Source organism: Falco punctatus, assembly GCF_963210335.1.
Source record: "Falco punctatus genome assembly, chromosome: 2".
Taxonomy (NCBI): domain Eukaryota; kingdom Metazoa; phylum Chordata; class Aves; order Falconiformes; family Falconidae; genus Falco; species Falco punctatus.
This window is the reverse complement of record NC_137581.1, coordinates 58,526,350-58,539,384: the sequence shown is the minus strand read 5'-3', so window position 1 is coordinate 58,539,384 and position 13,035 is coordinate 58,526,350. Positions and strand designations below refer to the sequence as shown.

Sequence of the window (13,035 nt, the reverse complement as noted above, 5' to 3'; positions counted from 1 at the left end):
AGTTGGCTTTAGAGCATTGGCCTTGGCTTCTTAACTTTAAGACTGAGGTGTTCTGTGCTCCTCTGATTACAGAGTCATACAACTTTTAGCAAGCCCTGTGAAAAATTGTTGTGAGGTGGACACTCCTGAACTGGTTATTTATCTTTGGCCACACCACTCCTGAACTGGTTATTTATACATATTTATAACAGCATATTGCTGTTAAATAAATTTCAAAACTGGCAGGCTTATGAGATGAAGTTCGAAAATGCCTATGGCTTAATATGTACAGATACCCATGTGCATGTTTTACAGCAGTGGCACAGCAGGAGTGAATTACAAAACAAAGCAAAAGAGCATTTAATATATCCATGTATTTTATAGTTCAGACTTCTAACATCTTCCCATTTAATCGAAGGAATATAAACAAGCCAGCTCCCTTATTTCTGCATTTATAAGATTAATTGGATAGTAGCAAACATAATTTCGTTTTTCCATCCTCGTTATCATCCTGTTTCCTTTCACATTGTATGAATTTTGGTTTTAGCGCTGCAAGCAGTGAAGTTAGTAGCCATTCCTTTTTCCTGTGGGAGCAAGATCCATCACTGAGGTCTAACTCCTGAGAAAGCTCAGCACCCCACACCATATGCCTCTCCACTGATTTCCTACTTATCAACAGAATGTACCTGTATGGTGGAAGGTCATGGTCAGAAAGTAAGAGCTGATCTCAGAGGTTGTCAGAGCCATTACCATGGAGGACTATGAACATTAAGCAGCAGACGTTGCGCTGGCTTCTGCATTCGTTAGGGAGTCAGAGCACCAAGGTGATATGTTCACGATGACATGTGTTGCCTTGCAGGTGGGCTGCTGAGCTCCCACACGCTTTTCATAGGCTGTTTGCCTTCATTCACAGATAGGATCCTGCTGGTACCCATTAAAGTTAGATGGGATGGAACACAAGAATCAACCCACTTATAAGCCTTATCCTGGAAGGGCCTCAGTACTTCCTTGGAGATCAACATCCTTTGGTCTATGTAGAAATCATTATGTCTCAACACCTAAGGGAAAGTTTATGATTTTATCTGTTTACAGTTTCACACACAAATTGAGCACACAAGATTGCCCACAACTTTAATGCATGTTTAGTTAACATCAGAGATACTCCATTTGTGAGCAGCTGAGACATGCCACCTATTCTTGGTAAGATGTTTAATCTGGCGGTTTGTTACAGCATGTCTTTTTGTGATCTGTGCTCAGCTTCTTTCATTAACTATTCTAGTTCTTGCAAAAAGACCCATGTATATTCTGAGAGTATTCTGAAAGGACTTCTTGCAGAAAGTATTTGTGATTGTTAAAGCTGAAATAGTCTTTCAGCTTTTCTAAGGCATAGCTTTTAGTATTGAAGACGGGGTATCCCAGCATATCTTTCAGAAAATCATCAGGCATGAAGACATACTTATAAACTTTATTAGCATTTTTTCCTTCTTAGACAAGAACGAAGGGTAGAATATTTACTCACAAATTGTCTTTTCCAGAATTTCTACTATTCTAATAAACTTATGTCCCAAGTTAATCAGCCTCTTCTGAACTTTATTTTGGGCATTCTGTTGTGCAAAGCAGAACTTTGGGACAAAAAGTATGATAGCATTCATTTGTGTTCCTGGTTATTCTTTTCTCTAAGTAATTTGAAAGAATTGTCACATTAAATTTTAATATAGCAGAAACTAATAAAGTGAAATTGCACATGAATTGCAAGTAGAAAAGATTATTTATTTTTAAACACTAATAAATACTACATTTTCTTCTGAAATAATTCTTGCAGAATTTTCTGCATAAGTATCAGGAAAAATCATTCAAATTTTATTTTAATCTCCCTTTACTAAGTATATGAGTCCTACAATTTCAGTTTCTGTATACCACTTGTTAATTAAACACAGCCAAGTGCTTCAGTGTTACCTATGTATGTCATTCATAGGTTACTGACAAAAATCTATGTATGTGGGAATGAGAATGGCTTATGAATCTAGCATTTGCTTACACATTACAGTCTTGATTTCAAAGATAATTTGTGTCCCATGTCTGTTCTCATTAGATCTTTCTATTGAAGTTAATATATGTAAATACAGTAACGCATTTCAGGTTTTCTAAAAATTAATTAGGAGATGTCTTTGTCTATTTTGCATTTTTTAAAGAACTTGCTTATTTTATGATAAAATGGGTATGTAACAACATCCCTATGTCCCTGTGTCCAAATAATCAATTTATAGGAAAAGACACTGTTTCATTAAGTATTTTACCATATACACATTTTATCTGGTAATTTTTAATTTTTCTGACCATGTTTGCCTTCACAGCAGAGAAGACAGAACTGCAATAGTAACAAGACTGTTCTTTTATTGCCTGTTTTTGTCTTCTGATGATTTTAAATTGCTTTGGCACTTTTCCTCTACGTCATAAGTTCAAAATTCTACCTGGAGAAGACCAATTTTCAATTACATTCAGAGAGAAAGAAGGCTGAAACTGGATATACTTTGCCCTTTTCAAAAAGTGCCATAATAATTCACCACTTCTTCCTGGCACTGCCTTTCTACTTCTTCAGTTTTGCACTAAAAGATGTCAAGGGTTTGATACAAAGGCCATGAAGATGCATTAAAACACAAGGGGCTGATCATAATAAAAAAAAATACAGACATGGTAAAAATGTTAGGGCCATTGTATTGTAATAGAAAAGAGCATGCATTAGTTTGGAGTGAAGGGAGAGGCAGTGAGGGGCTGGGTTACAGGAATGACCTTCTACTTGAGCCTTGTACTCTCCCTTCCCCTGCTCCTACAGAGGAATCCAGATCTCCTTCTCCAAGCTCTTCAGTCTTCCTCACCCACTCACAAGATTTTCACAAGAATTGATCAAACATAGTCGAGATTGCTTTGTTCTAGTGAAGGGAATTATATGCATGTGCTTATACAACCAGGAGTATGATTTTTCCTTGTTCCCCCAACCAAAATTACCTCCCATTTGAAACTCCCAGTCCATGTCAGTCTTCTTGCATTCCCAGTCCAGCCCAACCTGGCAGTCCCTTCTTCCCTAGAGCCTCAAGATCCCCAGCTCAAGGTGTGGAGTGGAGCCTTCTCCTCCATCACTGCATACCCAGCACAATGTATTACAACCCCACATCAGCTTGGCCAGGAGGCCTCACTTCTACCCTGCTGTTGGCTGCCGTGAGTAATCTACCCAGCCCTCTTCACTAGCTTTTCACAAGGTCTCCCTGCCTCCTGCATCAAGTAAAGATAGAAAAAAAACCCCAAACCTATCCAAGGTTGTACTTGCCAAAATAATCAGAGGGACTGAACACCTCTCCTATGACTCCTATGACAGACTGAGAGAGTTGGGATTGTTCAGCCTGGAGGAGAAAGGTCCATGGACACCTTATTGCAGCCTTTCACTACTTAAAGAGGGCTTGTAAGAAAGATGGGGACAAACATTTTAGTAGGACCTGTAGTGATAGGGCAAGGGGGTAATAGTTTTAATCTAGAGGAGGTTAGATTCGGACTATGTATAAGGAAGAAATTTTGTATGATGAGCGTGGTGAAACACTGGAACAGGTTGCCCAGAGCAGTGGTAGATGCCGCATCCCTGGAAACATTCAAGGTCAGGTTGGACAGGGGTCTGAGCAACCTGATCTAGTTGAAGATGCCCCTGCTTATTGCAGGGGGGTTGGACTAGATAGATGACCTTTAAAGATCCCTTCCAACCCAAACCATTCTATGATTCTATGAAAAACCTACCCGTTAAACTGCTGAAAGTAAAAAACTTGGACATGCCAAAGGGAAAAACCCAACCATAATAAGACAAGACATAAAAGAGAGGGATTCTTCTCCCACCCTGGAGGTGCTTCCCTATGTATCTGTGATGGACTATTATCGTCTCCTTTACGTCTTCAGTGTTTTATAAGTATGCTAGTATTAGCCTTGTCCACATCCTCAGACTTAATTGAAAAAAGTTTCTTTGTTATGAAATGACATGTAGATTTTCCAGACCAGTAGTCAGCTAATTAGAAGATAGTTTTCCTTAAGAGACAGGCAGCAATCAAGGGCTGCAAAAGGAATTAAGGCTATTTCAGGTCAATGACTCCCAAGAGTTAAGGAGATTATGCCCACTTCTCATTCTAGACATCTGATCAAAAGGGACAGCCTTTGACTCCTTGTGGCACTTATCTAATGCTAGACCACTTTCTTGACTGTTTCTTATATAGGACGACCTCGCCAAGGGCCAGATTTTCAAAATCCAAATGAAAATAGTTCTACTTTGAGAGAGGGAAATGGATTAGGTGATCTCTAGAGGTCCCTTGTAATTGCATTCTTTATGATTCTGTAGGCATTAAGCAAAGTTTTCAAAAGAGTTTAAGAAATTCCCCACTGATTCCTATAGGATTTAGTTGCTTAACCTGCTTAAATTCTTTGGAACATTTTGTTAGGTGCCTATCAACAACTTAGAGTCTGGCCTTCCATGTTTTTGTCACATGAATTTTGATAGTCCAGTCTCTTCAAGCCAAAGATGCACAGTCAGAATGTTGAACAATATCTTCATTTGAAAGGCTACACAGCAAACTCCTGTGGGCCAAAAATATCCTATATTTAATGGAATGCTCAAGCTTTAAACAGATTCTGCCCACATATTTCCTCACTGTTTCTTAAAAATCACTCTGTTATATTGCTTATTGTACTGACTCCTCATATTTTCCCTAGAAGCTGCACATGTTTAAATCACAATATAGTCTGTTAATTCTGCCAGTCTACATAATCCATCAACTAGCATCCAACAAATTCCAAACTGAAACAGAAGCTTTGGATGATTATTTTTTTTCCTTGCTTGGAATTTCTGGCATGGTACAGAAGACTATTTCCATATGGTCCTGCAGTTGCCTATAAAACATTGTCATCAACAGCACTAAGTTAAAATTCTTAATTTTCATATAACACTTAAGAAATTGCATTAGAAAAATATATTGCATGCACTTTTTTTTTCCATTGTCCACCAAACATTTCAGATATTTATATCTCATTATTTATTTATGACCTTGTCTCACCTTGTGTTGCAGTACACCCACTAACAGTTGTCTCTTCTGCCAACTCTGCGGTGGTCCAATACAAAAATAATACACTACATCACCACAGTTTTAACCTATTGATAGCATGCAATCCTCCATCAAATTCAAATGTTGAAAACAATTGTTTTTTGCAGTGCTTTCTGGAGTTTGTGCACTGCGAACATGTTGCTAGCAAAATACATCAAAACCTTGACAATGAATAGCATTTCTCAGAACTTAAAACCACTGAGCCATATCTTAGATGTTATAAATTGGCATAGATCCCCCTGAAGTCAGCAGTGTTGTGCCAGTACACCTACATTACAGGTCTGGCCCACAGTCATTAGCTGTCACCTATCAAAAGTATCGCCCTGAGTTGCTTTGCTTTTAATCTTACGCCAAATTTTCTTTTTCCAGGGTAGAAAGCCTGGATTTTTAAAATATACTACTAAATAAATATTGTCATTCAAAATGTCTGCAGTACCTTTCCAAAGCAGCGGGTGGCACTTGCAGAGCAACAATGTTCTGTGATTTCGCTTCTTTTACAACAGTTACAGTGGTTTATTGCTTTGTCCTAGTCATTCTGGACAAATGCGGTTTCATAGGTTGTAGCATTCAGATCGGGTTCACATTGGCTGGACCAAGTCGTTTTGTCTGCCTGAAGTCTGTTCTGCCAACAGCAGCAGTGAAGGGTGCCAGCACTTGTGGAAGAAGCACTACCCGCAGATTTCCTAATTCTATGTGTGCAGACGCATCTGTGTGAATAAACTCAAAGGAACGCGGGAACCAAGACGTTTGTGGGAGCACATGCTTTCCATCTAAAACCTTTTCGTCCAGGAAATATTATTGGTAATTTGCTGACCTGTCACAGCTGTTCCTTACAGATTAAAGTAGCCTGCAGGAGTTCTTTAAAATGGGTTGTTGAAGTCATATTTAACAGTAATCGGATGCTGTTAGGTGATTTCAGGACAGTGTCTTATACTAAAAAATAATGCTTTATAGCAGAAAGCTATATCGCACTGTTATTTCTGCACTGTGTGTACTTATAGGTTGCATAAAGATGCAAATAAATAAATAATGGCTAATAAAGATACACTGAGGGTGTCCTCACAGTACATCACAATCTGTAATAAAAGACCCAGCAGGCTAAACAGATACACCCTAAAATAACCTCAGTAGAGTACACTGTACTAACTTAATTCCACATCATCTGATCAAGTAATGTCTTTTGTATGTTAACACTGCTAATAATTTCCTCTGCAACATTCAAGAACTCGGCAGGTATCACAAGTTTTAATTGCCAGCCTCATTCTACACCAGTGTGTGGCATCTAGACATTATTAAACAAAATACTGATCATCACCCCCATTCTCTTTGTACAGTTCCATTGCGTTTGCCTAGTGTGCTATGCAAATTTGGAAAATTAAATGAGAAGTACTTTTATTTATCTAATATAGAAGTAAGGATACATATTTTAAAAATCTGTAGTCATGTTTGATTTTCTTCAGCATGCATATTGATAGATGCATGTTGCTATTTGACTGACTACTGACTCCTTTAAATATCAGACATTGATCTATTGTGCATATCAAAAAATATTACCATGTATTGCTTCTTCTGAGTATTTTAAATTTGAGATAATTCACCAGGGTTCTGCTGAAGAAAGGACTCTTAAATCCTACAAAGCAATGAGGACCATCGTCTTCAAAAGCCTTAATCCTTGGAAGTGCCTAGGTTATATTATCAGTTCCATTTTGGACCACTGAGATCCCTAGGCACCAAAGTATAGGATCTTGTACATGCTCATGTATTCCTGGATTAACAAACTGGATACCTGGCTCCAATCTCAATTCTCTCAGAACTTCACCTAAGCATCAGTCCATTGGGTATGCTTAGATCATGGTCAGTGCCTAAGGATGTACTGCCTCAGGTGCAAATTTCACAGCTAGTCCTTCTGAAAAATAGTGCAGGAAAAGTAAATGCAATCTTTGCACAAATAACCTGGTGCAACACCCTGTGTTCTGGTCACTTTTCCCATTCCCATGACTTCTTAGACATTTATTTGTTTAAGCATCACTGAATAAAATTCATGAGCAGCTTTGGGATTGGGAACTAGAACCGTCTTTTCTCCCCATCTCAGTGGCCCCAGACATGGGCTCCTTCCTACTGCTTCTCTTCATCTCACTGGTTCCATGGATCTTGCACCTCTGGCTGTGCAGTGGCCAAATACCAGAGTGCAGCACTGTCCTTGCAAATCTCCAGCAGACAACTAGGGTGTCACTGAAGGCATCAAAAGCAGGGGGTCAAACGATTTCAAGCTGAAGTTATGCAAGGGATTTAGCAGTATACTTTCATGCATAATGTATGCCACTGTCTCCTTCTTGTGTGTCTTGCTACCTAGAGGGAAGATCCACAGTCCCTGGTAGACAAATAAGCCAGATGTAAGTGGCCCTTGACCTAGACCTGCTGGGAACTTTTCCTGAGAAGTTCTTCTTCCTTCCTGGCACTAGATGGTTTCACACTTGGCTTGACGAAGCACTGAATGTATCAGTACAAGCACCCAGCCTCCCTGTAAAACCTTTGAAAAGAAGCAAGACTCCTCGTTCCCACTTTCCCAGGGCACATTCCCTTGTTGATGACCTGTGTGAATTTCCCTGCTTGGGCCACACACACGCTTAATGCCAAGGTGTTTTGACACCTATTTTAAATGCCAAAAAGAAGTGTATGTCAGATAGGGAGCTCTAGACAATTTCAGGAAAATTTCTTTGCCTCAGCTTTTTTCTGAAATCAGATGAGCAAAAGATGGAAATTTGGAAGGAAATTAGTGCTTCCTGTGTTTGATATCTTTCTAATTTCTAAGATGTTAACAAGTAAAGAATTGTTATTAGACAGAAATAGACATAACACACTAGTAGGCAGCACACTTTTTTCCTGATATTTGATGTAATTGCAATTATTCTAAAGCAATTATTTGTAACAGGAAAAAACAACAGAAAGAAAAAAGCTGTTTTTCCACCTTCACTATTCCCGTCAGTTTGATGTTCCTAGTTGAGTCCTAAAACAATTACTAGCTAACACCTTGCAAAAGGATAGATACTCCTGTGGTTTGGAGGCTTCTTTCTGAAATCCTGATAAGGGAAAAAATCAGTTATCTGGGATTCCACTGACAGTAATTTCACTGACATTACAAGAAAAAAGATGTGAAAGAGCTGTCGCTGCTGTCACCATCGTCAGTTATATCTAAATGCGTAATAAGGTATCATGCTGATAAGTCCACTAAACCTGTACTGAGGTACTGCAAATGAGTTAAAACGCACATAAATGCGTTTCAATATATGAAATACTTACCACTCCACAATATTTAATATAACAGTATATCTCATAGTGTGATTTTCAGATTATTTTTGTGTTAACAATTCCCAGGCAATGGAACAATTTTTTGCTTTATGTTCAAACATTCAACGGTTCTGTTACTATTTTTTTGATCTTAACTGAAATTCCAATACCTTATTTTCTGAACTACTTTCTGAAGTATTGCATACTTTATTGCAGTTTTCAAGTTGCAGTTTTTTTAAGGAACCCACGGAATTTCAAAATACTGGTGTTTTCAGATCATCTGTGTTCTTACCTCCACAGGCTGTGCAGAAGTGGGTCAGGACTTGACAAAGGTTAAAGAGGCCACACTTGAAAAGGCAAGGGTTAGGGCAAGAGGCTGCAGCCTGCTGTTACAGGTGTGGCTTAAAAAGATGCAGTTCCTCAGCTAAATTCTTCAGCTGTGATTTGCCAAATTGTTAACCACTTCCTTAGGAATTAAGTGCTTGGTTTTTTCACGTATCTCAGTCCTTCTATTTCATGTTCAGCGAGTCCTGTTTACCAGAATATGGCTAAAACACTGTTCGTGACCAGAGGCAAGTACAAACACGTTTTGCTCACCACATTTTTTGCTCTGCATCAGGAGGAAAGAAAGGGACCTACTTTCATTTCACCTAGCTCTGGGCACTGAAATTACACATCTCAGCATTGTTAGCTGGCTCTTCCATATAGTCAGAGCACCTCCAGATATGATCCAGCCTAGTCAAAATCTAAAATGGAGGAGGAATAGCAAGGATTAAGACAAAGATGTGACTTGGCTAACTGGAGAAGACAATAAATCTGTAATAAAGGGAATAATATTCACACTATTCAACAAAACTATCTGCTTCTTGCTACCCAGAATTAGCAAGGGATTGGGATAGGGAGGATAAAAGCTGCGACGTAAGGCTATGGTTTTATACCAGGGGTCCTTAAACTCTTTAACCAGGGGGCTGGCGCGCGGATGCAGTGGCAGGCAGTCATCTGCGGCTGCTTGGTTTCCACCCCCAACCCCCGCAGGGGGGTGCGGGGGGGGTCTGTAAATACCGGGACCCTGAGGGGATGTATCCGGCCTGCGGGCCATAGTTTGAGGACTCCTGTTGTAGACATTCCTGAAGGAATTTGCTGTATGTGACCATCTTGATCTTATCCACCATCCTTTTCCTGGAAAAGGACATCCATGCCACAGACTGTGAAAAACAGCTTTATGATAGAGAACATTGTGTGTAATTTTACATACATTCAGCATCATAATGTTTCATTGGTCTGTCACATACACACGCTATATTTTACAGCAATTAAAAAGTACCCTGTCTTTTTCTTAATTTTATAGCTCCGTAAATCTGTTTTCAGCATCAGAGCAAGAAACCTTCTAGAAAAAGAGACAGCAATCAATAAAATTCTAAGGTAAGAGTCAGCAGTGATTTGGTATTATTTTGACGGTCATCATTTCTCATAATCTTGTTTTTCATGAACGTTACTGTATGTATAATATTTATACTAGTGTATCACTTTGTAGTAGATCTGTTGTTTTCACTATCAAACATAAATTGCTCTTTTCTCTGGCTATATTATATGCTTGAACAGCATCAAGAGAGACTTCTTCAGTATGTATTTGAATTCTGTGTCATGCAGAAAGACCATGTTCCAGGTCTTTTCACTTCTTTCTTGTAAATTAACCAAAAAATATCTCTTCATAAGCAGTGTTATTTCGCCTGAAGAATTCCAGCCTAGTTCTTGCATATATATGCACATAAATATTCGAAGGTGATGTACACTAGAAAGCATAAACTACAGCTGATCGTATTCCAGGTAGGAAATGTACAATGAATATTTCAGAACTGGAACTTCTGCGGGAGGATTTCCTGAATGTTTTAATGATGATCACTCTTTTTGGTATTCCTTATTGAGAAGGTACTCAGCATCGTACTGAGTATTTACATAAGAAAATGGTGCAAGCCTAAGTCTCCAAGACCCATGTTTAAAATTATCATATAGCTAACACCATGCCACAGGTTTTCATGCCACTAATGGTTTTATATTATAATGACTGTCATTAATATAAGGTGCATTAGCAATGCTAACAATTTATAGATCATTCTTTTTTTTATATTTACATTCTCACCAAAGCAGGTGCATCTTCAGAATGTAGTGAATGAATGGTCCCAGGTAAATACACAGTATAAACAGGAATAACTGATCTGACAAGGTGCAGCTGTGGGATTAGATTAAGTATGGCAGTGTTTTATGAGGAGCAGTGCACTAGGAATTCAGTATGATTTCGGAATTATGAGGTTTCTTGAAAAGTGCCTAGTAATTACCTGCCATTTGAGAAATATTACAGCTCTAGTTCTTTTTTAATACTCTATAAGAATACAGCACAGGGAGAACTATAAAAATTAATGTGAAACTTTATCTGTCTTTAAACCCACAGTAATGAAAAGATAAACAATTACTAATTCTAATGAATGCTCTTTGTCAAAATAGTATTAAGAAATGTAACTACAAGACCATCATTATTCAATTTTAACAAAACTTAGGGCTCTATTTGTAAGCATTTATTTCAGTTACGTTAATGTATCTTGATTTTACAACCATTACTGTTAGAGATGAATAAATACAAGTCTATTTGTTCTAATAAAAAAATATGGCTTCATAGCAGTGTTTTAGTAAAACATTTGTACTGAAATTCTATGTTATATTACAACTGTGAAATGTTATTGACACCTCTAGAGTTACACAAATGTCAGTGTTTTGCATGTTTCTTATACTGTACCACAGAGGAAACATGTAGACAAAGAGGATACCCTACTTTTTCATTTATTCTTTTTTCAAACTGTGGCATCTGTAGGGGTTTCATACTTTCTTACGTAGAATAAAAAAAAAAATCCTGCAAACTGAAATTCAGAATTCTGATTCATTCTTCCATCAGCACAGAACTTTCTCCTTTTCAGGACAAGTCTGAAGCAGAGTGGGAGGAGAATTGAAGCTGTTAAAGGAAAAATTCACACAGATGTGGGTACCACTAGGCTTGCTTTAATCACAACTCAGAGTTGGGCCACCACCTCAGTGAGTGGCAGAGAACAAAGGGATGCAGCACAGTTTATATACACTTATCAAATCATTAGTCAATGTCCCAAGTGTTTAGGAGTTTCCTTTGGTCTTGTCAGTTCTGCAGATCCATCACCTGACTCTGTCCCAGCTGATTCATCTATTTGGTTCCAGTCTCTACCTCGGTTCCAAGATGCTCCTCAGATCATCATCTCCTTTCTACCTCTTTAACTCACACAATCCGTCAAACAGACTTAGTCTTTGAACAAGCAATTCCCATTCACATATACTATTTTTTCTAAAACCACCTGTGTTTCTGAGAGCACCTGTGTATACAAAGTGATCATTGTTTCTCTATTCTCCTACTGATGAACTTGACTAAGTTTTAAACCAGCCTTGGATTAGGGCTGTACAAGGGATGAGGCCTGGTTCTGCCATGTAGCAGCTTCAGCACGTTAAAATTCTTAATTCAAAATACATTTTCTTTAACAGAAGCAAACTGCTGTTTGGACTTCACAAAGTTCTCAGAGGTACCAGGACAGAATCAGAAATCAGTCCTTCCAGCTTCAATCCTGCTGACTTCCAGTCAGTCCTTCAGAGCACAGCTTGTGCCAAAGTTCTGTATCTAGGAGGACTTTCTCGTCATTTCACCTGAATTCCTTTGAAGAAAAGTTTCAGAGGCAGAAGAAGAAAGTTTTCACTTACTAATCTATTTTAATTTAATTGTTCCATTTAATCTCTTAATTTAATCTACATTTACTGTGCTTTCCCATCTACTCCCTGGGTCACTGGCAATGAACTTTTGAGGAACATGGGTAAAAGTAGGGAATTTCTATCAAGTAAGAAAAATATGGGGTCATATGTCCTCTACTGCTTTCTGGGTATGCTTGTAAGTCACTTACAAAGAGGCAGTCTTATTCTGCTCCTGATAAAAAGGAATATATACTGTTTACTGTTCCTTGTTATTGCCTCATGATTGTTAAATAACGTCTGAACTGTGACATCTCCAATGCATCTCTTCCAGCATAAGAAAATTTTGTTCATGGTATATCTGGCGGGCATGATTATGGAGAGCATTGCCAGTGATGGCCCTGCTGGTTCTGAGCACTGCCAGTGTTTCCATGTTGATGCCAGTGTTGATGCAGGGGAGTTTTACAAACAAAGAAGTGATAAGAAAGGATAAAATTTGCAGCTGAAACTTTGGATTCCATTCAAGGAATACAGGAAAACTCAAACTCACAAGACATGAGAGATTCTTTTTCATATTTTTGCTTTTGTTGTAAATGCTGTATACTGCTTAATAAAAGTGTCTGAGTCTCAGCAATTCAGAGTATCTGACAAAAGAAGAAATGGTGTTTATGCCAAGAACAGTAAAAGATAACTCAGGATGTCCCTTCTAGCATCTTTTTAATTTTTGTCTACCTGAATTAAGAAGCATTTATCTGAAGCAATGCCTCTACACAGTAAAGCTGCCCGTGGGCAACTTCAGCTTGATCAAATTGCCTTGCTGAAAAGAGAATTTTATGTCTCTTGTAGCTTAAGTCCACCTCTTACCTTTCCCCCCTACTTT

The 13,035-nt window shown here is 38.4% G+C and overlaps 1 protein-coding gene across 4 annotated transcripts in view; it reads left to right on the top strand.

Annotated features, from left to right (window-relative positions):
- Positions 1-13,035, top strand: part of NALCN (sodium leak channel, non-selective) — a 250,055-nt gene that overhangs the window by 190,117 nt on the left and 46,903 nt on the right. For all 4 annotated transcript variants that reach the window (XM_080375646.1, XM_080375645.1, XM_080375647.1 and 1 more), the window contains one exon: positions 9,748-9,821. In XM_080375646.1, coding sequence (XP_080231772.1) covers positions 9,748-9,821 — 74 coding nt within the window. The remainder of the gene's footprint in view (positions 1-9,747; positions 9,822-13,035) is intronic.